The 26,735-nt window shown below is 46.8% G+C and overlaps 1 protein-coding gene across 5 annotated transcripts in view; it reads left to right on the top strand.

Moving 5' to 3' along the window:
* The window catches only part of UIMC1 (ubiquitin interaction motif containing 1), a 39,501-nt gene that overhangs the window by 2,105 nt on the left and 10,661 nt on the right, over positions 1–26,735 (top strand). For 4 of the 5 annotated variants that reach the window (XM_059483963.1, XM_059483964.1, XM_059483966.1 and 1 more), the window contains 7 exons: positions 2,249–2,406; positions 10,339–10,426; positions 15,432–15,556; positions 15,878–17,035; positions 20,535–20,599; positions 23,090–23,178; positions 24,089–24,165. In XM_059483963.1, the coding sequence (XP_059339946.1) occupies positions 2,257–2,406; positions 10,339–10,426; positions 15,432–15,556; positions 15,878–17,035; positions 20,535–20,599; positions 23,090–23,178; positions 24,089–24,165 (1,752 nt within the window). In that variant the 5' untranslated portion in view covers positions 2,249–2,256. The remainder of the gene's footprint in view (positions 1–2,248; positions 2,407–10,338; positions 10,427–15,431; positions 15,557–15,877; positions 17,036–20,534; positions 20,600–23,089; positions 23,179–24,088; positions 24,166–26,735) is intronic. The other variant, XM_059483965.1, reaches the window with a different exon arrangement.

The raw sequence follows: 26,735 nt of genomic DNA, 5'->3' as shown, positions 1-26,735 counted from the left end.
TTTTGTTGTGGGGGTAAGAAGGTTTATAGGCTGCCTCTCCAAAGCCTCAGTGACCCTGTGTCGGCCCTTCTGTGCTCCTCATGGCTTATGAGTGAGTGGTTTTCCAAAGATAAGGGAACATTCTCCACCACCATGGATGCATTTCGTGGAGGCAGCTTACAGCAGCTGGGTGTGAGGCTTGGCTCATCTCCCTGAGCAGGGAGGGCAAAGAGACCATTTGTAGCAAAAGAGAAAAAAATGGAGAGCATATAGTGAGGATATTCCGACAGCACTGGAGTTCAGCTTAGCTGGAACTGAACAGCTTTGTTTTTCAAGAGCCAGTGCTTCACCAAAAGCTGAGCTTGTTTTTATTTTCCCTTCCTTTAATGGCTCCAAATCCTGACAGAAGGCAGGATTAAATTAGATATTAGGAAGAAATTCTTCCCTGTGAGAGTGGTGAGACACTGGCACGGGTTGTCCAGAGAAGCTGTGGCTTCCCCATCCCTGGGAGCAACCAAGACCAGGTTGGACAGGGCTTGGAGCAACCTGGGATAGTGGAAGATGTCTTAGAAAGGGTTTGGAATGAGATGATCTTTAAGGTCCCTTTCAACCCAAACCATTCTATCATTCCTCAACAGACAAGCACTGGAGGACTGCAGAGGTCCTTGCAGTCACTTTGGCGCCATGACTGCCCATTTGTGCAACCTTCTGCTTTCAGAGGGCTCAGCAAACCTTTGGTGCAAATCATGACTCACCAGGATAATCACCTTTTGTCTCTGGGCGTGTGTGTGCATGTATTCGCAGAAGGAAGGCTGCAGATAGGGAGAGTGGTTATTCCTCACCTTGCTGCTCGGACTGTAGATGGAGCAATGCACTGCTGTTCTCGGTGCTGATGAGGATTTTGGCCTCCCTTAGTGTTTCTCTACGTCGTGGCTGTTTGCAATTTTGTGGTGTTACAGAGAAGGGTTTGGCTCTATCCTGGGTGATGCAGGGTTTCTATTGCATCTTCTCTGACTCTTATTTTAGATCGCTGCACAGATCTGAGCTATTTCAGTGATCTTGAAGGAAGGCAGAGTGATTCTGGGGAAGGACACTGGTCTGGGAACTGGCCAGCTTGACTTGCATTTCCAGCTCTGCTGTTCCCTGATGTGGAACCAGGGGCTTGTTGTTCAACCTCTGTCTGCTCATGTTTAATTGAACTTCAGCAGAGCTGGTCATGCTCAGCCTGCTTTGTAAGGCTCTTTTACATCACAGTTCAAGAAGCACTGAATGTTATTGTTGAGCTACCAGGCAAAGAGCAAGCATAGGCAGGAAAGGGTGATTTAACTCTGTGCCATCCTGCTGCTCTCCTTTACTGAGATCTCTTCCCAATCCTCGCCTCTGAGCTCTTATGGATCCAGACAGCTAATGCTTGCTGTGCATCCCTCTCCATCAGTCTGTGGGCTGCTAAGGGAAGGGATGCTGAAGTACCAGTTTGCATTGTGTGGGCACCTGCTCTCAATTGTTCCATGCACTCAGGTTTGCACTAATAACACTCAGCAGGTTGCTCGCTGCTCTTTAAGTGCCTTCGTTAATGCGGATGGTTCGGGCATGTCTGGATGGAGTTCTTCCGGAGGCTGCTGCTGCTCATTGAGAAATCCACACTGCCAGATAAACCTGTTGTCTTGTTTCCAGCCTGCCTGCTGCCATTGTCTGTGTTTTCCCTGTCTGTAGTGCTGGAGCAGCCATGCACTGAGCTGTGCAGACAGCAGGACAGCATCCTTGAACGCACAATGCCTTTCCCCCTGATTTTGTCAAATACAAAAGCTGACAAAGGGCTGTGCTGTGGTGGTTTCTTGGTCTGGTGTGCAAATGTCAGCTTGATTCACTGCCGCAGCCTGGTTTGTTTTGGTCAAGATGTGGGGCTGAGGTGGGGAGGTTGTGTTGGAGGGTGGCAGACCCGCTGTGAAGTGATGCTGTGGAGGAGTTTGCTGATGGGCTTTTAGAGGAAAGCCTCATTGCTCTGGAACAAGGCATTCAGAGTGGCTTTGGTCTGTGTTGCTGTTCCCCTGAAACCCCTTTTTAGCAATCAGCTGTAATAAAGTGTTCTTAACTAGATGAGTGGTGACTGGTGCATGTGGCTCCCAGTAACACTAAATCCACCATGCTTTGTAATAAGGTTTCAGTGCCTGGGGTCTTTTGCCTAAATATAGCAAAAAAAAAAAAAAGTGCTAGGGGAAATCTAAATCAGAAGGAAACAAATGGCTTTTAATCTTTCCCTCTGTTTCAGAGTGAAGGATGCCGAGGAGGAAGAAGCCTGCAGAGGGCCTGGAGTCTCGAGGTCAGGATGAGGAGGAAGAGGAGGAAGAGAAGAAGAACTCAGCCAATGCCAGGAAGAAGCGCAGTTTTGTGGATGCATTTATTGTTATATCCGACAGTGATGGAGAGGTCAGTGATGGGTTGGGGTGCCCAGAGCCTGGGCTGGGCCCTGCTGCTGCAGGACAGTGCCAGAGCAGCCCTTGCTGTCGTGCTGGGGTCAGGCTTTGCACAGAGGGTCCTGTGCTGTTCCTTTTCTTACATATGAGATGAATTAAATCCTATTTGACTAGGAAATGAATGGTGTGCTTCATGAGGGTGAGTTATGAGTCTGGGATTTGATAACCAAATCCTCTCAGAACTGAATCTGAAATGTAATTTAAAAGTAACCTTTCCTCAATCCCTTTACAAATCTTTTTTTTCATAATTTTTGTTTGATTGATTTCCAGCTAAACCTTAGCAACATGATTCTGTATTATGTGCAAATAGATAAGAAAATGATTCAGAACTCAGGCTGTGAGTAGCTCAGAGACAGGCAGTGCCTGGTAAACTGATTCTGAATTACAGGAGCCTGAGTTTGTAACCCAGCTCCAAAGGATGTAAAGGTGAATGTGGTGTGGGAGTGCCTGGCTAAGGCATCAAGGCTCAGATCGCTGATCCCCAGCGTCAGCTTATGCACATCAGCATTACCCTCAAGATTGAAATGTCTGTGTTGGTTACACGGCATGAGCATGGGAACTCCTGCCTGGGGGAAACCCAGAGCCCTCAGAACCTGTGCCTGACTGAGTGAGGCTCACCAGAGGAAATTATTACAATCAGTTTTTTATGTGTGACTCGTACAGCTTTGCTCTGTCTTGCTGGTGATTGGGGATCCTAAGCTGCTTTTTGTAATTCCACCATTTTCAAAAGCATTTCAGTTCACTCTCAAGCTGTAGATCTTAAATCAGGTCCCTTTTGCTCCCACATCTGCAGTGTGCTGCTCTCCAATAAGGCGATTATCATGTGAGGAGGGGAAAATCACTAGAAATAAACAGTAAGAAGCTGTAGGGCAAACGATATTGGATGTTTTTTCTTCACATTGTCTGAGTTCTTTCCCATTGGGAAATTCCCTGAAAGAAATGGAACATATGGCAGTAATAGTTCAGTGGGGTTAAACCCTTAGCTCTGCAATATGCTAAGTTAACTTCAGATGTCTGCTGCATCACTGGCCTTTATTGTGAAACCTATAAGGAAAAAAGAAATCAGCAGCTATAAGAGCTGCTGCAGTACATAAAAGATCAGGACCTGTTATTGTCTGCAATTATTCATCTCAATGTGCACGTATCTGAAAAAGAGGAAACAAACGTCTCTTAAAACACATCTATAAAAAGGTTAGGCTCCCTCACTGTTCTCTAAGTTTGTCTATAAACAATAAATTCTGATGGCATAATCGGTCATATTACAGAAAAGGATATGCTCAGAGAGGCCGTTAAAGAGCCAATTAGGTTGTGTTTAAGTGACAACAGTTCAGTCAGTTGAATGAGTGGATTTATTCAGTTCACTCTCTTTCTGTGAGTCATCAGCTTCCAGATCCAGTGCCACAGTCTCTTGTCGTGTTGTTTTCTGCAAAATCAAACGCAATACTGATTTACTTGGGATCTCAAAAAAATAACTGTCTGCCTTCTGTAACTGTCTCAGTTCTTCTGTGTACATCAAGTTGAATTTCAATTTTGGACGTTGTAACTGTTGTTCTTGCACTGGTAAGACCTTGTTGTGTGTTCAAAAAGAGGTGTGGGAAGCTCAGATCAATAGCAATTTTAGAGAACAATATATTCTCAATTAATCTTGCATCTGTTAGGACATGGTTCCTTATGAATCAAAAGCTACAAGGACAATTTGGGCATCATTGATTCGATGGCTTTCTTCCTTGGCAGTCTCTTGGCAGGTATCTATAGAACAAGTCCCTAGTTCTGCTTCCAGACCAGCAGATCTTGTAGCAGCTGCACCTGGAAAGCCTCCAGCTTCTCACTTTTGATGATCTTTGGCAGACTGCCTCTCCCAGGAATTTTTCAGTCATACTGGATTATCAAGCTCATCCATGTTATTTTGCCAAGTTCCCTTTCTTTGCTCATGTCTATGCTGTGGCATCTGCAGAGCTGCATCAGAAAAAAGTTTTCTGGACGTGAGGCTTTCTGATATCTGCTATATATAATCCTGGATTCGGGGAACACTTCTCTTCTTTTGGAAAGGGTCAGACAAAATAAGAACAGTCTCTCTGGCTCTGTGGAATCCAGAGGAGATGACCTTCTTTGTGCAGACTGTGTCTCTGAAAATGCAGACATGCAGAATGAGTAGAGTGGTTCCCATCTCCCTTGGCTGTTTAATCCCACTGGGAATTGGTTGTCTGTGCCAGAAGATGGATGTTCATTCACAAACACACAATATTTCAAGTAGTGCCCAACAATGCTCTCTGAGCATGACCGTTCCTGGTCTCCTGAACCTCATGCTTGCATTGGGCTGTTGGTTTGACCCCTGAAGCCATGTCTGAATGATGATTGTTCCTCAGCACAGAGCCTGGCCAAGCATGAACTCTGAGCACAGCCCAAAAGTTGTGCTGACCTGTTAGACTGATCTGCAGCCTTTAGTGCAGTTGATCCTCACATGCTGCTGAACTGGTCTGGGACCTTTTGGAAGGGTCTTTTGCCAGGATAGATCCTTTGGGAGCTTTGAGAGTACCTGCCTGCACTTAGAAAGTTGGCATCAAGTCTCACAAGCTCTTTCTGCCAGATCCATCATCTCTGCCAGCCCTCAGGGAACATATGACAAGACTCCAGGGTGATGGTGCCATCTATTTCTGCATGGCCTGTCTTCCCTTCAGTGTGGAACATCCCTTTGCCTGAGTGTTCCTGTGTTTGGAGATGCTCACAGTCGGGGTAATCAGCAGCATGTGTTGGTGTTCCAGATCAGATTTTGGCTGTTTAGGCATTGGCTAATACCCAACCACTGCCCTGTTTCCATCATCTGTGACAGTGGACACTCACCTCAGGACCAGGCATGGCCTGAGGGAGATCTTGCTATGGAAAGGGTGGCACTGGAAATGTCACAGCCAGGATGGCAGTGCCCACCTGTCATAGTTGAATCCCATCCAGCAGCTAAGTACCAGGCAGCTGCTTGCTCACTCCCACCCCATGGCAAGGAAGAGAATCGTGGGGAAAAAAGTAAATCTCGTGGGTTGAGATAAGAACAGCTTAATAATTGAAACAAGATAAAATATAATAATACTATTAATAATCCTAATGATAATATCAAGAATAATTGTAATGAAAAGAAGGGAGAGAGGAACTGCTTTTCATCAGGAACTGTAGTGATAGGACAAGGAGGAATGGGTTCAGACTGAAAGGGGAGAAATTTAGGTTAGATATATGGAAGAAATTCCTCACTGTGAGGGTTGTGCAGCACTAGAAGAGGATGCCCAGAGAGGCTGTGGATGCCTCATCCCTGGCAGTGTTCAAGGCCAGGCAGTGAGCAACCCAGTCTTGTGGGAAGTGTGCAGGACAGGAGGGTTGGAATGAGATAATCTTTAAGGTTCCTTCCAACCCAAACCTTTCCATGATTCTCTGAGTAAAACCCAAAAGAAACCAGTGCCACAATGCAGTTGCTCACCACACACTGACCAGTGCCCACCCAGTCCCTGAGCAGCAGTCGGTGTCTCCCAGCCAATTCCCCCCGTTCATACTCTGGCCATGAGGTTCTGTGCTGTGGAATTTCCCTTTGCCCAGTTCCCCCAGCTCCTTGTGCACCTGCTCACTGTCAGAGCACAGGAAACTGAACAGTCCTTGATTTAGAGCAGGCACTGCCTGGCACCAAATAAACCATTGGTGTGCCATCAACATTAGTCTTGTACTAAATCCAAAACACAGCACTGCACCAGCTCTTGGAATAAAAATAACTTAATCCCAGGACACCACCTCACACCACTGACCATTGGAGCAAAGCAGAGCCACACAGGAGTTTGCTGCAGTGCCCTGCTGTCTCCGTGGGCTCTGCTGCTGCCAAGGGACCCAGTGCCTCCATCTCCCAGGGGAGAATGCAATGTGAGTTGGTTCTGGAGGAGGCTTCATGGCTCTGCTGAGCTCACTTGTTGAAAATCAGATTGATGTGAATCCAGGCTCCTCACAGCCCAGTAAAAGCCCTTTTTCCTACAGAGTCCTCTCTCCCTGTGTCAGGAACTGCATATCCTGGCATGAGCCCCGTTGTGTCTTGTTGTTCATCTCCACTTCCAGCAGGTTTGTTCTAATGAGCTGAAAGAGCAAAGCTGAAACAGATTCTGAACTGAAGTCAGAGACTAATAAAGTAGGGTGTGATATTAATTTCAGCAGCAGCCTTGGCAAGAGCCAAACATGGTAATTCCAACATCTAATTGGCTTTTAAAAATAAATTAGTCTGGTTTTCATCTGCATATTTCCCATGCAGGATGTGTGCTGTTTGGCTGTGCCCTATTGTTAGATGGTCCCAACTGCTGTTGAGCAGTAAAATTACCCAGACCTTTTGACTTTGCAGTCTGCACTGTTAGGGGTGGAGACATTCTGCTGTAGCCTTTTCTTCCCTGAGTCAGTAGAAGCTGATTTCTGTGGTTTATCATGTGGATTTGAGGGAGCAGGATGTGGGATTCTGGCTACTGGCTTCCATTTATGGGCTTTTAGAAATTACTGGAGCTGTATCTGTTTCTGCTGGCAGAATCAGGTTCTCTTAAGTATGTGCAAAAGCATTTTTAAAATGGGAATTTGATTTCCTGCTGTCTGGTGAAACCAAGCAGGTTACAAAAACAAGGAAGAATAATAGTGGCTGCCTTCCACTAAATGTGTGGAAGACTTTGGAAACCTGTCTATTTCTTCATCTGTGTACAATGCTGACAGTGAAATTGCTCATAAGAGAGCATCATAAATTAAAGTGCAGAGCCTGACACACAGGAAGAGAATTTGGGTTCCTTCTGGCCGTTCTGCCTTGAATTGACAGCAGAGGAGGAGGGGTGCTCTCCTGTCTGGCACTGAGCAGAGGTGTGCAGTCCCTACCTTGCTTCCACTACAATAATTAGTTTCCCTTGGAAGATATGTGTATTGGAGATGACCTTGTAACTGAGAGTATTGGCTGCAGTTTGGGAATATTTTAATTGATTAAGATTATTTTTGGACTAGTGATCTTATTAGAAAGGCAGTTGGTTGAGAGGCCCCTTGAGTTCCTATTATCCTTGTAGATAGATGAGCATTAAAAGGTTGGGTCAGGAGGAGCAGGCCCTGTTGTCTTCTCTGAATTTTCTTGGCCCCTTCTGTTTCTACCATCCCCGCCTGCATTTATGCAGAGCACTCTGGGGCCTGTGGGGCTCTCTCCCAGCAGAGGTACAAACAGCCATAAATCCTAATTAAAAGGTATGTTTTATTTTCTGAGTTTAAAACTAAAAAAGATTTGAGAATTCTTGGAATTGAGATGTGTGTATATATTTTGGCCCATCAGGATTAATTGGATTTGCTTCAGCGGTTCACTGTAGCGTGAACGCTGCTGAGCAATTTAAACATCCTTCTCGAATGTATGAGGTTCCTACAACAACGTGTCCTGCAATAATTTTGCTCCTGCCACTGATGTAAATGTTGAGATTGTTCAGGAGCAGCACAGGGAAGCGAGGCACGTACTTGGCTGTGCTGTGGGTGCGGGCAGTGTGTCCTGTGCTCTGCTCCCCTCAGGAGCCCTGGAGGTGCTGGAGCCCCACGTTGTGCCCTGGTGTGAGTTGTGAGTGTGTCTCTGTGCACAGAGCAGGCACTCCCAGCCATGCAAAGTTTGGTGTGCTCATAAATCACATCCGTGCCCTGCAAGAGAGCTGCAGATGAGAGTGTCAGGGTTGACCTTCCAGCAAGTGCAGGAGTGATGAGGGGAAGATTGATGCCTAGAGAGAAGAGCTGGGGATTTACAGAGCCTGTTAGGATTAAATTGCCCCTGCTTTAAGCTGGGCTGGGTTTGGCATTGTTAGGCAGGGTTTTGGGGGAGGGCAGGAGAGCTATTGCTGAACCTCCTCCAGTGTATAATACTAGTGCAGTCCTGGTGTTATCCCACGGGCTGTTCCCCATCCCCTGAGGTGGGAGCAGCCCACGAGGTCAGCATGGAGCTGTTGCTGCAGACCAAGGCAGGGCAGTTTGGGGTGGGACATCCCATGGTTTATGGAAAGCTGTGGAGAGGGGCACTATGCCAGGAAGAGAGAGGATTTCACCTCCTGAGCAGGAGCTTGGGATCCATCTCCTAGGAAGAGAGACTCTGTATGTGAAGCAACCTTTTGGAGACACAGTGGCAGATCTTGGAAAGGGGGTGCCTAAACCAGTCTGTGTGGGGAAGAGAAGAAATCACTCACAGAATAAAACCCTTAGGCACAAGCATGAGTGTGTGTGGGCTTGCCAAGCATGATTGCTGCTGTGTTGTGAGGTGATTCTTAAGTCAGTGGAAGTGAGGAATGGTGTAGGTATTAGGGCATGCAAAAGCTGTAATGTATTAAGGTTTCAGGAAACCACCTAATAGTATGTCTTGCAAAATCTTAGTTAGATAAATAATTTAATTTGGTCTAGATAGCAGCATTCCTGGATTGAAATGCTGCTAAAAGACTGTCAGCAAGAGCTGCTGATGAACAAAGGAGAGGCTCATCTGGGGGAGATGTAAAGCTGAGGCCAAGAGGATCAATATTAGGTCTGTGTGTCTTTTAACATCCTCATTAATGATCTGTAAGAGGGAGCAAGTGGTGTATATAGATTAATAAAATCTACAGATAACACTAAAGCCAGAGATGTCTTCAACAAAACTCAGCACACAGATGCAGTCTGAAAGACTTCACAGGTTCAGAAACATGGGCAAAGGACAAAAGAAATGGATGACACTCAAAAATAATCACTACATCTGTTTGTGTTAAAGTAGCCCAAGCCATGTGCCCCTCCCTGAACCCTTCTCTTGGCACAGGAGGTGGAGTGAGGCACAAGCATGTGGCCCATGTGTCTCCTGGGCAGCAAAACTCAATGTAGCTGCAGAGGAAGCAGTGCAGAGCCCATCCTGGCCAAGCATGGGTCTCTGCCTGAAACATTGGATTTGATTCTAATCCTACCTGATTTAGAGACACAAATTGGAAGGGGTCCAGTGCCAGCCTTGGGTAATGTGTGTGCCCTTGCCTAAGCCATTAGGACAGCAACTTGCAGAAATGTGTGTCATTTAAGCCTGTGCCCATTTGTGCTGCAATCCTTGTGCTTAAAGCAACACACATTTAAGTTGTTCGTGGGAGTATTGTTCCAGGGAGCCTCGAGACAACAAGTTTCTCAAGTATTCAAATTTCAAAAATGAAAAACTTTTGGCAATACTGCCCAAAGAAGATGTGGATGCCCCTCAAAGTGTTCAAGGCCAGGTTGGATTGGGCTCTGAGCACCCTGATCTCGTGGAAGGTGCCCTTGCCCATGGCCGAATTGAAATTAGATAATCTTTAAAGTCTCTTCCAACTCAAACCATTCTTTGATTCTATAAATACAATGAGAGAATAGCATGAGGAAGAAATACAGCTGGCCCTCCTGCCCTCAGGCTGCATTGGTGTGGGTCTCCAAAAGTGGCCAGGGCTTCTGGTTTGGACCACCTAAGATTGTCTGGGCATAGTACTAGAGGCTGCATTGCAGGAAACAGCCCTGGCTTGCAGGTGTGTGATGCTCAGTTATAAAAAGGTTCTGTTTTTGTCTTTTGAGTGCTTACAAATATCAATGTTTTAGCAAGGCCAAACAAATTCTCTGTAAAATCATGGGTAGCAGGTGCAGTGCATGGTGGTGACTGGCATGAAGTCTATTGTCTCTCCTACTTCTCTGTTTATGTCAGTCTGTAACTCTTTTTGCTCGTTATGCTTATCACACAGCTTTTAATAGTTACAGAATGTGTTTGAATTACGTTTGAAATTCAAATTTCACTCAAATAGACGCTTGTTCTTGAACCAGTGTTTGTGTCTGAGTAGTTTGGGGGAGGGGGCTGGTAGTATTTCTTACATATTGCATGCACTCACCATGTTCTTTTCCATTGCAGCAGGAGTCAAAGGAAGAGAGTGGCTTGCAAAAGAAGAGAACAAAGCAGCTGGATCGAACAAAGTTTGCTGCTAAAAGAAAAATTGCACGTACGTCTCGACTGTGGGGCTGGGGAAGTTGTCTGGTGCTGAGCAGCTTCTGCTCTTTGTGTAAGAGATTATTTCCCTTGCAGAAAGGCTGTGACATGGCTGGGGATGCAGAAAAGACCCTTCACAGGGCTAAATTTTGCACTTCCAAAATCAGTGTGCGAGGGTGTTGGTACCTCACCGGGTTCAAAGCTGTCTGAGGCTGATGTGAAAGCGTCGTCAGTCACAAACTGCTTTCCTGTCCAGGCCCCTCTGCTCCTGTCTGTCCCTGAAACATCACCATGCTCTGACCCGACAGCTGCCGCTCAGGAAGGATCTGAGTCGCAGCTGACAGTTCTCTGAAATCATCAGCTCACAGTGTGGGGGCAGCCAGAGCACCAGCAGCGCTGGGCATCATAAGGAAGGGTGTTAAGGGATTTGGTTGATGTAATTTTGCTGTTACATAAAGTGTTGGTGCACCCTTGTCACAGTGCTGTGTGCAGTGCTGGCCTCTGCATAGCAAGGACACAGTGGTGCATCCAGAGAAGGGCAGCCCAAGTCATGGAGGGGTAGAAAAGCTGCCTGGTGAAGAGAGTCTGGGAAGATTGGGGCTGCTTTGTTAGGAGAGAATGGTAGGATCAAAGTTCCCATTGGGAAGGCAACGCCTCAGCTGAGCTCAGAGCTGTTGTTTACCAGCTCCTGGGGTGTATCAGTGGAAACAGCAAAAAATAGATGGGTTTAAAATGGGTGAAGGACACTCATGCTTCACACAGCATGGGGTGAACTCCTGGAAGTTTGTGTCACAGGAGGTTATGGAGAGGTCAGCATCAACAGCTTTAATAAGGGATTAAATGCATTCATGAACAATAAATCTGTGAACAGATGCTAAAGGCTGGGATGTTCCTGCTCATATTCTGATGTACAGGCAGAAGGGCCCACTGAGCATGGCCACCATACCTCTGCTCCCTGTACTGCCCCACATATTACAGCAGCCAGGCCCCAGAGGGTCCCCACTCATGATCCTGTGCTCTGTGAGGCAGTGGTCCATCCAGCACATAAAATTCAGGACTTTTTTAGAATGGGAAGGATGTTGCCTCCTGCAAAACCCAAAGCAATCACTGAACAAAATGGAGCATGCCAGTGCTCCGCAAGCAGCGGCAGTTGGGCTTGTCAGTCCTCACAGGGCTTGTGTGAATTAAATTGTTTTTAATAGAGGCCTAAGGCCATAGCACAGAACAGCCCAGCTCTTTGTAGGAGCTGCAACCCACTGTGCATGTCAGTGTTGAGCAAGTAAGATAGCAAAGTCAGAGATGGGAAAAGAGTTCTTTTTCTCATTCTTCTTTTTCTCCCAAAGGAAACAGAGCACCAAATTAAAGCTGAAACCCCCCCTTGGAGATGCCACTAAAATGTGACCAAGCATATGGTGCTAAGAGCAGGGATCTGCTGAAGTTGGATGTCCTCGTTGCATCATTGAGCATGTAGGGTTTCAGGAGCTGGTGCTGTGCAAAAGGTGTTCAGTGTGCTCCAGAAAATCCACAGGAGACAGGGCCGGCTCTCCAGACGTTGTGTAAAAAAAGGAGTTTTGCTGTGTTTCTAGATGTTGAAATTATTAATAATAGTTTTTCTTTTCCTGGGGCACAAGCTGTCTTTTTTTGTTGCTTAGTGTGCTTGTCTGAGTTTTGGGGTGCTTGGCACCACACAGTCGGCGAGCAGGGGCTTATTTAAGCACGTGTGATGGTGGGGCTGTTCTCATTTGTGGGAAGCTATAATTAGACTTTTGGTGTTTGCTTTTAGGCAAATTAAGACTTGAAGTAGTAATTATTTTTCCCAGTGTCTTTAAATAAATTCTTTGAATTGCGAGGCAAATTGGTCTTTTGTAAAGATTGGGTGCTTCTGGGTAGAGCAAGTTCTTTCTCCTCAAAACTGGAAAATTTCAGATATTGGCAGGCACTCGTTATAAAGCGTATCCTCCCTTTTTTGCTTTGTTGTGGTTTTATTCATTTTAACCTAGAGCCATAACTAAAATATATCTGTGACGTTTCATCCTGACAGGATAAATGGAAATACAAAACCTAAAGAAGTCTCTCTCTATTTCCAGAGGAAGTCAGTGCTTTAAAGCACATTTGAATGTTTTTACTGTAATTGCGCTTTGGATATGTAAAAATACTGAGATCCCGCATTTCTGTTATTTTTGAGTAAATCTCTTATTAGTAAGTGTTATAACTACAACTAGTGGGGTTTTGCATCTAATTCACTTTGCAAATGTCAAAATGGAACATAAATCGCTTTGCAAATTGCCGTATTAGCATTTAAAAAGGCTCTGAAACGGTTTAATTTGTTTAGGGCTGCAGTATCTTAAAAACAGTTTCTCTCTGACCCCTCCTTGCCATCTGCGGGTCTCCTGGATGCCCCGGTCCCCAGAGGGGCGCTGGGATTTCCTGCCGCGCTGGGATGGACCTGTGACACGAGAGGATTTTGGAGTGTGAGATTCCCAGTGCCGGTGCTTCCCCCGGGATGGGCTCCTGCAAGGCAGGCGAGTGATGAGTGTGAGCTGAGCATCGCTCCAGATGGAGAGGGCTCGTTTCTCCTGGGATCTGTGGAGCCCCCACCACACGCTCTGAGCTCTCTCCCCAGCTCTGTTTGCACACAGTGGTCGGGGGCTAACGCAGCACTCTGGGTTTCTAATCATCATAAATTATGACGGCTGCAATCAGCATCAAGTTTAATAAAACACACGGTGCTGAGAAGTGATCAGTCCTGGAGCATGAAATACTGTCAGCTTCACTTAAAGCAGGTCAGGTCTGCTGGAAGGCACGAGCAGAGCTGCTCTTTGCTCTCCCCACAGTAATGCCAGGTGGATTTTAAACTCGAGTTTTCCCCATCTCCAGAGCACCTACTCAACTGGAACGTGCACTAAGCGCATCTTGTTTGTCACTGGTTTCTTTGCCAGAGGCAGCATTTGTCTGGCACATTCCCTGTCCCCAGAGGGGAAATTGCTGTGCCAGGGAGGGAGAAGAAAACAAAATGTACAGCAGTAACTCGCCAAAAAATGTTTCTTTTTATTAAGCTTCATGGATGTTGATAGCCTGAACTGGCAAATGTTCAGGCCCCTGTTGAAGCACGTGGAAAGTCGTGTGTTGCAGGGTGCTGATCATGTGCACGAGTTTTCCTGCACGTCTGAGTTTACAGGTTCTAGCCTGGTTGCTGCCATGGTTTAGGTAGGAAAACAAATCAGCACACACTTTCTGAATGCTCAGAAGGTGTTTGGTGTTATGGGAATAAAAAAGACTGTAGGTAGCACTAAGGGCTATGGTCTGGATGACACGGTGGTGATTGGTCAAAGGTTGGACTCAATCTCAGTGGTGTTTTCCAACCTAACTGACTCTGTGATATGCTGTTTAATGCTGCTGTTCTTGGGGCTGGGAGCTTTCTCCATACGCTGGACTGTGCTTTCCATTAAAGAATGGTTGTTTTTTTTTTTTTTTTTGCCCTGGTCCCTCCTGGCTGTAACATCATTGAGTGACTTTGTCCAAGGACAAAAGATCCCCACGAGCCCTGAAAGCGCTGCAGTCTGCTTTCCCTTCAACCCCTTTCCTAATTTTCAAATAAATTACCCCCCCCACCCCACCCCAAACCAACAACCTGAAGCTATGTGCTGTTGTAGTAGGACACATAAAGGAATCTGAAGGTAATCAGTCCAAAAACGCTTCAGACCCTGCTTGGGTGGGGGAGCAGGAGGCTGCCACCATCCAGGAGCTGGGGGAAGGGCAGAGCTGTGCTCTGTGGATGCTCCTGCTTGCAGCAGTGCTGTCATGGACAGGCTGCAGCACGGCCAGAGCGCGGCTGCACTGCTGTGTTGGGGAGAGCATGGGATGGAAAATGGGAGCCTGCAACTTGTGAATGCAGCTTTATCCAGGGAAATGCCTGTCTCTGGAGCTGGCTGCAGTGAGGGCATGTTGTGTGCCTGGGCAGCCTCCCTGTTCAAATGGCATGTCTTAAAGATGTTGTAGCCGTCGGAGAGCGCGAGCCTTTGGTTCATGCATGAGATGGCGCGTGCAGGATTCTGCCTGGAGGAGGGAGCGGGTTCTGAAGGAAATCTGTCAATTTGTTTCAAGTGAGAAGATGTATTTTTTCAGCTCCTGAGAGTGCTGTTGAGTTGTTTTTCAAGCTGCACTCCATTCTGCAGGCATTGTATATTTTAAACAGAGTGAAAGTGTTGGATTGAATCTCAGTAAATAAGTGTTTTCCAAAGTAACTAACTGCTTTGTTTCTACATAGCCAGTCTAGACTTTTGGTTTGATTGGAGTGAGGAATATTTCAGGAATAAATTTTCTGCTGAAATAGCAGTTACAACTGTAGGAAACCTGTTTCCCATGCATGACTGACTTAGTGATGCAGTAGAGTGGTGATGTGAGCAGAAGGGGGTTGTATGCATGTGAAATATCCTCTATAATACCATCAAGCAAGTAACATTATCCTCCATAGAGCTTTCCACCTGAGGCTCGGGTGAAAAACATGTAGCTCTTTTTCTCTTGATAGGTCTCCTGTGGTATTGCAGGTATCTGTGTCAGAAGACAATGAGGTGTGCTGCTCAGTTAGTAAAAAAGTATCTTAAAGATGTGTTGTTTATCCTGCTTTGCTGCTGAGCCTAGCCAATACAAAAATGAGCACACTTCAGAAATCTGTCCTTTTCCTCTCTCCTTGAACATGCATTCTGCAGCTGCAGTGTGTGTTGTTTGATGGCAAATAAAATGTCATGTTGCAGTTAATATACTCGGGGAATGGGAGCTTAGATTGCTGTAGAAACCTGAGGTGAAGTTCCTGACCTGAGTTACCTTTCTCATTTAGTGTTGCCTGCTCCAGTTTTGTTGACACCTTTCCAGGACAGCTGAGGTTTAGATGATTTTCTCTGCATTCCTCCTGGGAAGGTGGGGCTCTCACCCATTTCTCCCTACATGCTGGATGTTCACTGAGTGTTTACATACACCTGCAGCTGTGACTTGACATTATCCTGTTTCTTCTGCTGTAGAGATGACTGAAGAGGAACAATTTGCACTGGCCCTGAAAATGAGTGAGCAAGAGGCTAGACAAGTGAACTGTCAGGAAGAGGAAGAGGAGGAGCTCTTGAGGAAGGCCATTGCTGAGAGCCTTAGTGTAAGTGCACTTCTGTGAAGAGGCTCACTAGGGTTCTTAGCAACATTGCTGTCTCTGCTTGCTTTACCATGCTGCAAAAGAAAGTTTTACTGGGGGACATAGATATTCCCAGCACAAACTGGAATGACGGCAGCTGCAGAGTTGCTTTATACTGTTCCTCGTGAGAGGAACATGAAGTCTAACCCCAGCTGTCCCTGTTTTGGGGTACTGAGTTCTGATTTGGGATAGGGGGATCTGCAGTCCAGTGTGCTGGGGTAGCCCTTGGTTGTGCTGTGCTGATAGGGAACACATCTGTAGGAGAGTGAACCTTTTGTTTTTCAGAGCTGTCAGCCCTCAGACTCATCGACTGCATCTCCTCATCTGTCAGTGGAAGCACTGGATTCACAGGGCCCAAGCCAGCCTGCTGAGAGAGAAGGCTCTGAGCTCCTGGGAGACCTGGCATTCTGCCCTGACACCCCTCCCTCTGACTGCAGCTCCCACTCACAGAGCTCCAGAGCTGATGGGAATGGACAGATGGATGTCGCCCGGAGCCCCTTGGTAGTGTTGAGGAGGTTGAGCCAGGAAATCGTTGAAAGCTCACTAGTATCCAGCATAATCGTGTCTCCGGGGAAGGGCCAGCCTGTGACAAGGTCAAGTGAAAAGTCTTCCTCACCAGCAGAAAGTGATTCCAGTAACATGTTACCCAGCACTCTGGGAGGGGACTTCATGTCTTTGAGTCCCACCTTTGGCAAGGTGGCTTCAGGAGGCTCCTGGCGACTCACACCTCGGAGACTGTTCAGCAGCCCCTCCAGCTCTTCTGAAGCAGCAGGCCATGAACCAAAAGAGCAGCTCCTGCCCTGCACTGGCCATTCTGCAGGAGAAGCTGGTGCTGGGAGCTCAGCCACTCCACTCTGGAAGAGTAGGACCACAGAACAGTGTGACAGCCCCAGGAGGAGTGTTGGAGGAGCAGGTACCAAACACAGCTCACAGCCTGGGCACACTGCCAAGGTCTGTGTTTCCACAGAGCAAGCAGAGCAGAGTGAGGGGTCTGGCAGTACCCCAGATCTTTCCATGCTGACTGTGGAGGAAAAGCACAAACAGGAGGAGGCAAGAAACACAGTGCACTATTACTGGGGCATCCCCTTCTGCCCCAAAGGGGTGGACCCCAACCAGTACACCAAAGTCATCTTGTGTCAGCTGGAGGTTTACCAGAAGAGCCTGAAGCAGGCTCAGAGGCAGCTGTTGCATAAGAAGGAGTTTGGTAACCCGGTTGTGCCCAGTCCTTCCTTAAGCCAAAACGAGCTTGGGAAAGGAGAAGAGATAGGCAGGGAGAATGGGGTTGCTGATGGTACAGAAGATGGAGACACAGAAGGACAAGAGTCTGAAAACATCACCTGGCTCCACCCTTCAAAGAGGAGGGAGGCAGAGATTCCAGGGCACAGCATGGAAGAAGAGAAGAACTCCACTTCTGATGATGAACCGACCACCAGCTACTGCCAGGTAAGAGCTTTGTCACTGAGCAGAGGTTGAGCAGCCATGCCCTTCTGTCCTTTTTATGGTTCAGTCCCTTCTGCAAAGCAGGCACTGCTATTTAATGCCCCTCTTAAATTTAGGGACTTCCTTCCCCAGCCACACAGGTTGTGTGGAAAGGAGAGAAGTGTACAGGCTGACACCCAGTTCTCACAAGACAGGGGCCTTTGAGCAGCGTGGCAGTCATCATTAATGCTGCAGAAAGCAACACATCCAGCTGATCCTTCTTTGAAAGGTGCAGCCTGGCAGTGTGCCAAGGCAGAGGACACAGAGGTGATGCTGACCACCACCAGCTCTGGTTTATAAACCTGTGGCTGTGTGGGGAGCTTTTGGTTTCCCTTTGCAGACAGATGTGGGTTTGTCCTTGCAGCACAGCCTTTCTTGTTTGCTCCTCCATGCTTATCTGCATCCATAAGTGCTTCACTTTGGAAGTGCTCTTCTCCCTCGTGGCTGGGAGAGGCTCTGTGTGGTCACAGGCATCTTCTGCCTGCCCTGGTGATCTGTCAGCACGGTGGTGCTCCCTGTCCTTGTGCTGGTGTTGGGCACCAGGCTCGGGTGTGTTAGACACTAGGTGTCAGCCTCTGTCTCTGTCAGGGCTCTCCTGCTGGAGCGGAAGGCAGCTTTCTGTCACTGCTAAGTTTAAACAGATTGCTAGTCAGATGAAGTATTTATTACTGCTGTATTTTAGGTTTGTGTCAGCCTTTTCCAACCCTCATTTTTCATAATGACTTCACTCCCGGATCATTGTATAACTTTATCTTCTCTATGACTGAAGCCTTGGCTCTGTTGTTCCTGTTTTCAAGTGTATTTGATCATTTACCCTGGTGTTAGAAAGATACTTAACTTGTTTTGTGATATTTATATTCTGTCTTGTAATATTGAACACTTAGGAAAAACGTCATGTCTGCATTTTCTGGTTGCAGAAAAAGAGCAGAGCAGCCTGTGCTGAGATGTGACTTTTCATGACAGTGCTTTGGCTCGGGTTTAGCAGATGGAGATTTAAACAAGCCTTAGAGGTGATCTGCAGAGGAAAGGAACTGACTTGTGCCCTTTTTCATTTCCTCAGGATAGATACAAAAGACCTGAGAGGTTCTTAAAGCAAACTGCACTTTTTTTCTGTAGCTTTTCCTCTGGAAATGAAGGTGTCATTATGCTGGAAGATTGGGGTGACTAGAGGTCTTTGGATGTGTACTCTAAAGCCTTGGGAAGCTACAGCAGCTGGGAAGGGCATGAACTTTTAATCAGTACTGAAAATTGTGTGGTATTTTTTAAAATATTATCTGTTTAATGCTAATACCTAATTAATTCTTGGGGAGAAAAGAGGTTTTAGTGGTGCTGAGTGGTAACTTGTAACCTACTCCTCTTGACCATGGGAGCTGTCTCAGAGCCACAGCCCAGAGATGTAGCCTTTCTGATATTTTCAAGGTGCAAAAATAAAGGAGGGGGAGCAGATTTTACAATTTCAACCATAGCCTAAAATTTGCCAGTCTTTTATTTACACGAGAGAAAATATTTTCTAAATGCCTTTTCATCTGCTTTATCACACCCAGCATGAGAGGCAGCTCCTTTCTCTCGCCTCTCTGTGCAGTCGCACACTGAGGCCAGAGCAGGTGATTTACTTGCAAAATCAATATGTTTGATGTTTGCTTGTGCCTTGTCTCCATTTTTTTTTCCCTCTATCAAATACAATTCCACTGGCAGTGACAAAGGAGGGGCTCAGAGCTGTCATGTCTCCACCTTGCTGCGTCTCTTGGAGACCCTTTGCTGCCTGTGCTGCCCTGGGGCTCCCCCAGTGCCACCAGGGCTGCTCTGCTGGTGGGGCTGGTGGGAGATACTGGGCTGTGCTGAGTGTAGAAACCATCCTTGAGGACTCAAAACCGTCCTTGAAAAAGGACATGGCCTCATGCCATGTGTGAAATGAAGGTGCAAATGATGTGCTTGAGGAGGCTGCCTCTACTCCTGCCCTGAAACCTTCACCTGCAATGGGCACAGACCTTCCACCCTGGCAGCAGTCAACTCCTGCCACTGCCTCCCACAGCCAGGGGTTGTTTGCACAGAGCAAATCCTGGTTGTCAGGAGATCTCACAGCCTGTGAACCTGCACTAACAAACTTCAGTGCTAATAGAATCAATTTTTTTTCAGAGCCTTTCATATAAGGTTAGGGAACTCTCGGTGTTTAAAAGATTCAGAGGGAAAAGATCCAATTCTGGAGATTTAGAGTCTGGTGACCTGAATTAGTGCCATATTTTATAACAGATGTACAAGGAAAAACAGAAACATGGATGAGTGTTCATGACCAGGGCAGAGGTATTTTTAAGAAATGCACAATATGGGACAAAGACAAATAAAAATAAAAGAGGAGGTGTGGTATTTTATGTTAATGATGAGCTAGGCTGTAAAGAAGTAAAGAAAGTGTAGATAAAATGGGATATTTGGGGGTTGGAGTCATGTTAGGGAAATTTGACAGGAGAGGCCTTGATTTGGAACTTGCTAGGGAAGCATCTCCAGGGGTGGAGCTGATCGAAGTTGAAACCTTTGGTGGAAATCAAGCTCACAGCATTTGATAGACTCAAGGAAGGGGGAGGAAAACTCCTTGGGTTTCTTTGAGACCTAGCATGAGAAATTGTAGGCCTGACTGCAAGGACTGCTAATAAACCGTTGTAATTCCACCTGATTAGAGGATGGCAAGTGTAGCGTGTACACTGCAGAAGAAGAAAGGGATCTGGGTAATGGCTGGCATGTTAGCCTGACCTCAGCAGTGCATGAGGCTTTTGAACAAATTTTAAAGGAAAGAATAAGTGGAGTCGTAGAGCTAAATGAAAAACTGGATAAAATGCACACAGATTTTCCAGCTGTAGATTGTGCAGGTTAATCTATTCCCCTCCTTAGATGGGACAGCTGATTTCCCAGGCAAGAAAAATGCAACAGATTTTATCTCTAGGAAATTTCAGAAAAGTGCTTCTCATGGTCAGGCATCAGCTGTACCAGTTGATCAGGTCATTCTGGCTTAGGAAAATAAATTTTGAAGTGGAGTAGGTGAGGGCTGCTAGGGTACCTGGGGGAATGTAGGGGACACTAAAAACTTTGGGTTGTTTCAAGCTCAGCACAGGTAGAGGTGGAGAAAAGCTATGATTGCTGCTTACAAACACATTGAGGTGGATGCTGAGAACAGGCAGAGAGCATGGAAGATGATGGGCAATGTTGGGAGGAGTGGATGGGCATGGGCTGTCCAGGAACATGTCTAGGCAGCAAGGTAACAAAAAGTACTGCCAGGCTTTATTGCAGGGAGCACCTTGCCAAAAGCAGGGATGGAGAGAAAAAGCTGACTCGTTCGGATGGATACTGAGCCATTTTCAGATAAAAATATGGAGCAGACTGGCTGCAGTGTCATGGACAGAGCCCAATGACCCAGCAGACCCCAGTCAGCTGTGCACATTGTTTTATGTAACACCAGAATTTCCCTTTCCAGCCCTCCCAGGTACTGCCTGCAGAGGATGTGCCTGAAGATGGGGAACCCATGCAAATTGCGCAGAGGTGAGTAGGGTGATCAGAGTGTGGGGCTCACAGGTTCTCTCTTGTGATATGGGCTCTTCCACTCTCCCTGGAGTGTTTTGGGGTGCAGTCCTCCCACAGCCTGATGGAAAGGCTGGCTGCACTCCCTGCTGTTAAGTATCCCTGGAAATAGATGCCTTTGGAGCAGCAAGGGAGAGGAGGGGCACAGCTGAGGAGAAGGGATCATTTGCTGTTGTTACTTGATAAGATGTGCAAGGTGCCTTATTGTACAAGTTGAAGGAGTTGCTCCTTGCCCTCTGAAGCTCCGGTGACGTGGTGCAGTAAGGCCATGGGGAGCTGGAGGTGAGTTACAGCCGTGCCATCGCTTGTCTGTCGGGGAAGGCAGCATGGGGAAGGGTTTACTGGATTTCTGTGTGTATTTTTATGTTCTTGCCTTGCTGCTGAAGAGGAAAGCAGGGAGGAGGAAGCCAGACGGCACTGCCTATCAGCCAAAGATAGAGTGCAGTGCTCCAGAAAAGCCACTTCAGCAGATGACAGGTGTGGGGCAAGTCAACATGCTTTTCTTCAGATTTAAGCCTACTCCTCTTTTCCTTTTTTTCCCCCTCTCCTTCCTGTGGGATGCAATTCTGCATCAAAGGCTATGGAGAAGAAGGACAAATGGGAGAGGATTCAGGGAGCAAGTTACAAGAAAGGCCAGATAATGTTATGTTTTTAATTTGTTGGGTTTTATAATTTAAACCTGCTTTGGAACAAAACTGCCAGGTTTCCTCTGATCTAACAGCATTTGGCCTGAGCAGTTAATATCAATATGCAGACTATGAAAATCCCTCTTGCTTGCACCTTTCTAACAAGCTTAAAACCTGCCTTGGGGAGCAGGAGGAACCTGCAGCTGCTGCTCAGGCTGAGGCTGATGAGCCTGTGCCAGCTGAGGTCTGAGCTTGCGTGGAAGGCAGCGAGGTGTGTGCTCTGCAGCGCTGGCCTCCCGCCTGCTTGGGGCCTGAGAGCCCAGGGTGGGGAGGATAGGAAGGGACAGGAACGTCTTTTCTCTGGTGGAGCTGGTGGGGTTAGTCTGGGACACTCCCCAAGCTGCCCAGGAGCTCCTGGCTGCCTGCTTTGGGGTGGGATGCACCTGGATGTGTTGGCCCCTCCTCGAGCAGCTGGAACATCAGCAAGGCAAGAAATGGCTGCAGTCTTTGCAGTTTTGTGCACATTAAGTGTTGCCATCTGGCTCCTGGTAATTTGCCAGCGCAGGCCTCTCTTGGGTATGGCTCAGGCACCCCAACTGGCTGGCCTCAGCAGCTCTTAATAGGAAAACATGGCTCTGAGCTGTCTGGAGGGAGTGGAGCAGTTCAGGAAGTGCCAGTCCTGTGAAGAAATTGCTTTGCTTTCTGTGGGCTGCTCTCCCCGCTTGTTCCACGCTTTGTACAGAGCATGGAAGATTGGGGTTTTAATAAATGATTATAGGCTTTGTTACCAGGAGATAGTTGGTGTAGCAAGAAATGTGGTTTGACTTCAAATTGATTAGCCCATTTTATAAATGTCATAGCAAGTTGTTTTGTGTGAGTTCTTTTGAAGAGAGCCCTGATGTTAGACACAGAGTAAAACACGCTCAGCCTGGATTCATAACAAATGCTTTGAGATGCTTTATTTAGAGAGAAAAGCCACTTGTGATTTCCTATCAGAATTTTGTTATTTATCATAAATCAGCAGTGGCTGTTCTCTCTTCTCTAAGGCCTGTGGTTGAGCTTAATAAATCTTGTGTTTGTCAGTGTGGGGATTCATGTTTTTAAAGTGTGTTCTTGCATACTTGATCAGACTAATCAGAGAGCCACGCAAGGCGCAGAGTGTGTCAGCATGGGTGCCAGACTTACTCAGCAATGCCTGTCTGTGTCAGAAAGACACTGTGCAGTGAGGTGGGAGAAAAAAAAAAAGGATTGTGCAGTGAGGTGGGAGAAAAAAAATAAAAAAGGAGGAATCCGAAGGTCGAAATGAGAGGAGCAGTGCTGGGTGCTGCTCCGAGGAACCACCACACTAATGCTGTAAGGGCTTTGCAGCAGGAAAATGCCTTGTGTCACATCCATGCTGCTGCTGGCCGCACAGGGATAAGGGAGAAAATGAGCAGTGTGAGGAGGGAGAGGATAATGTGGGATAAAGCAGGTCTGTCTTTCCTCTGTGAGGATTTCCTTCCCCAGCCAGAAAGAGGCACAGTGCTGGTACCTGCACTTCTCCCACAGAGAGTCCCACAATTGTGAGCAGGTATTTTTACTCCCTTGAGGAGAGATAATGACCCTTTCTGCCTTTCTAGAAGAAAATAATGTTCCCTTTTGGGTTTTTGCTTACGATGGCATTTTAGACCCATATTTTGCTGCTATTCTGGTCATTTCTGGCTGTCAGATATTGACCACTTGGAAATTATGGCATCATCTGCTGTTCTGAACTGTGTGAGAATGGCAGGTGTGGCACTCACTCCTACTGGGTTGGAGACTCATGTTATATTTATGTTTTGAACAGCATCTCCACAATGACCCAACTTGGCAGTAAAAGGAACCCAGATACTGCCACAGAAAACTCAGCTGAAGAAGAGATCTCTGTTTGCCCAGGTAAGAGGCACTTGAGACTGTTATGAATTTTGTACCGCAAGTTACACGCTTAGGAAATTCAGAGAAAAGAGAATTTTCAAGTTATTTCAACAAAATGAGATTTCTTTCCCCTCTCCATTTTTCAAGGCTAAAATTATTCAGATAATTTAGTTTGAGCTCCTAGTTTTGGACCCATTTCCTCTAAGGCAGTTCTGTGACAGGGATTGCTGGAGACTTGCTCAAGAGACACCTGGATGTGCATTGGGCATGGAGGGATCACTCAAAACAAGGTGTCTCTGCAATGCAATCAAATTTTCAGATTTTTCAGTGTGAAGATAATGTGCAAAGCATGAGAGCTGAAATAATTTTTGTTTATATTAATTAAGCATGTTTGGGACTAAGGAGTTTTTCTTCCTTGGTCTCTCCTACCGTGTCTGAGATTTTCTGGTCCAGGGTTTTAAGGGAGAAAAATAATGAAGAGGCTGCTCCTGTTCACAAGCAGCTGTAGCAGGATAGATCATGGTGGTGCTTGGAGGCATATTTTGTTGCTAACAAAGATGTGGAGGTCTGAAGAAGGTGTGACTGCGAGACAGAGCATGGAATGGGAGCTGTGCTTGTCTTGATGTGAAAGCAGCTCTATTCTTGCTTTGTCTCCATCCCAGCAAGTGTCCCACACACATTCCCTGTGTCTAATCTCACTCCCCATGAAGCTGCACAGCTGCAGTGCCTTTATCCTCACACTACCATGCTGTGACTTTAACCCCTCATCTGGCTGTGTTGTTGCACTTTGTCTGATAACATTTGTGACAGGTCTAAAGAATGTCTTGAAACTGTGAAAACTCTAAAAAAGCGTTAAGGACTAAGCTACATTAACAAGTGAAGAGATAGTTGGGGGCTGCAAACCTTTGCTCATGGAGCTGTTTTTCTGCAGAGACACAGCCAAGCCCACTGGAAGCTGTTGAGGAGAGAGAAGAGCTCTGTTCAGACAGCAGAGGTGCACCAATGCAGGTAAAAGAGCTTAAAATTGAAGAGTTCTGTTTCCAATCCTACCTTTTAGACCTTGGTTCAGCTGAGCTCTGCTGGCATTTCCCTTTGGGTAGCTGGAAGCTTGGACTTCTGCTGTTTGGATCCTCACAATCAGTTCCCTCTTTGCTTTTCTCTGCTGCTTCATATCTCCAGTCCCTTTTGGCTGGGGACTGCATGCAGCTGCTTCTGAAGCCTTTCAGTCCTATAGCTGGAGAGCTGCTATCAATTCCAGCCTGTTCTTTTATATCCCAGTGCTGCTGAGCTGGAGGATGCCATCAGCGTGGGCGGCAGTGCTGTGCTTGCCCATGCTCAGGGGCACAAGCTGTGATGCTCAGCAATGCACAGAGACCCCAGGAGCTCTGAGGGGAGTCCAAGTAAACCTCAGTCACTTGTGCTGTCACCTGCTTTTTCATGTTACAGTGCTCTGAACCCCAGTTTGCTCTCCACAGACTATATCCAAGAGGCTAAGAGGAGAGCTTCACCCAGAGGTCAGACTGGTGTAAAGATGTGCTTGAAGTGTTGAGGGCTGGTGGTAGTTTTCAGGCCAAGCAGAGTGTCCTGAGTCTGGAAATCTTGAGTTTTGTGCAGTAATAGTTAATAGCAAGTCAGTGGCAGGGCCATCCTCTTACCTCTTGCTGCAGATGTTGCTGTGTGCAGCCCCTTTCCCCATGTTGTCACACCTGCACAGCAATTGCTTTGCAGCTGTCACTGTACCAACATCTGACTTCAGTTCCTGCTTCTGATAAAACTCCCTTTGTCTATTAATTTAGAGAGCGATATCAAAGGGGTTGCCAAGTACTCCTCTGGTGCAGGGTACATGAATACAGAATCATACAGCTCTTGACAAGAGGATTCATTTGTGGAAAGCTCATTCTGGGAGTTTGCAGCTTGTACAGCACGTCTGCAGTTCCAATGTCTCATTCTCAGAGGCCTCTTAATAAACCATCTTCTGCTCTCGTGTGCCTTTCATTCTGCAGGTATCTCCAAGCACTGCTCAGTCAATTAGGGACTGCAGCAAGGAGAGAGGCAGTCCTGAGCTGGCCACCAAAGCACATTTGTGACCCATTTGGCTGTGGCCAGGACACTGCCCTGTCCCTTTGTGCATTGCAGAGGGTGCCCTGTGTCTCACACCTCGGCCTGGGTGGGGTGGGGAGCAGGTTCCTAGGGATTGTTTGACATCATTATGGCTGGCAGCAGGTCCCAGACCAGAGCCTGCAGCCTTTCAGGAAACAGCAGAAACAGCTACCATGGCATCAGTGGTTTGCAGGAGCCAAGCAGAGAGCACTGGGACTGACTTCTTCCTAGCAGATGCTGAGCCAGGACACAGGAGTCTTGTTGAGCTCAGCCTCTAGCATTGCTCTTGGCTGGCTCTTGGCTGCAAGTACTATGTCTTGTAGGCAATTTCCTCTGCTAAAAAGCAGAGGCAACTGTCTCTGGCTCTGACAGGGGTGATTGGTTCTGCAGTTGAGGTTTTCCAGACTGTTACAGCAAGGTTTTGTACAAGCAGTCTTTTGTTACAGAATGTTGCATTTCCATTTAAAATTAGTAATTTACCGCTGAATGTAGGCGGGCAGGGTGTGCAGAATTGGTGATCTCCTAAGATTGCTTTAAGAAAGGCAGCTAGAAGGAGCAGTGCCTGCTGCTTTTCCCATCATATTTTTATGTGTGTTGTCTGTGTAGCACAGGTTTGATCTGATCATTCATATTTGACACGTCTTGTGTTTTATGGCTCTTGAGTGTGATGCCCCACAGTGAGGACTTCACAAGATGTAATGACACTGAGATGTGAGAGAGGGGTACGAGTGTTAATGCTGTAAGTGATGTACTTCAGCAGCCTGTGTTTGGCTGGAGGAACTCTTGTGGCAACTCCTCTGCAGAAATTCAGGGCAGAGAGCCTCCCTGGGAATGAGGGATGTTCCTGGGGCTCGCCATTGTAGCCTTTCACTGGTATTGGGGAGAAATGCATTTTGAGAGTCAGAATCTCAGTTTGAATCCCAGAACTGCAATTTTTGTCTTACCTCCTGAGTCAACAAAGCACCCTCCTTCCCTTTAGGGCATAAAAATCAGGATCAGATCCTCATTTGGGAAAGGAAGTAATAAAGCGAGTAATACAGCAAAGCGCTCCAGTGGCACGGGGCATCTTGGCTGACCCCAATTACTGCTTCCCTGAAATGATACTGTTGGAGGGAAGCAGACAGCAGTTTTGCTGCGCACTGTCCACATGTCACTGCTTAGCTCTAAGGACAGAAACCTCTCCCATATTATTTTTCTATAGGTTTCTCTACGTGGTTAATATTTAAATAGCTTTTCTTAATCATCGTGGGGAAGGGAAGGTTTTTTCCTTAAATGTGGTAAAATCTTACAGCAAGCCTGACTAGGCAGAGATGCAGTTCTGAGTGAGATGGCTGCAGTCTGCTGCATTTGGGAATGTCAGTGGCATAGGGAGCAGGCTGGGTCTCTGTGGGTTGTAGTGGAGCACCTTTGCAGCTGTGTCACCAATGCAAAAAGAGAGTGTCCATAAGTGGTAGTGGCACCCTGAGAACGTACACGAG

This window comes from Ammospiza nelsoni, chromosome 16 (assembly GCF_027579445.1).
Source record: "Ammospiza nelsoni isolate bAmmNel1 chromosome 16, bAmmNel1.pri, whole genome shotgun sequence".
NCBI classification, from domain to species: Eukaryota; Metazoa; Chordata; class Aves; order Passeriformes; family Passerellidae; genus Ammospiza; species Ammospiza nelsoni.
The sequence above is the reverse complement of the archived record's forward strand: the minus strand, read 5'-3'. Positions and strand labels throughout refer to the sequence as shown.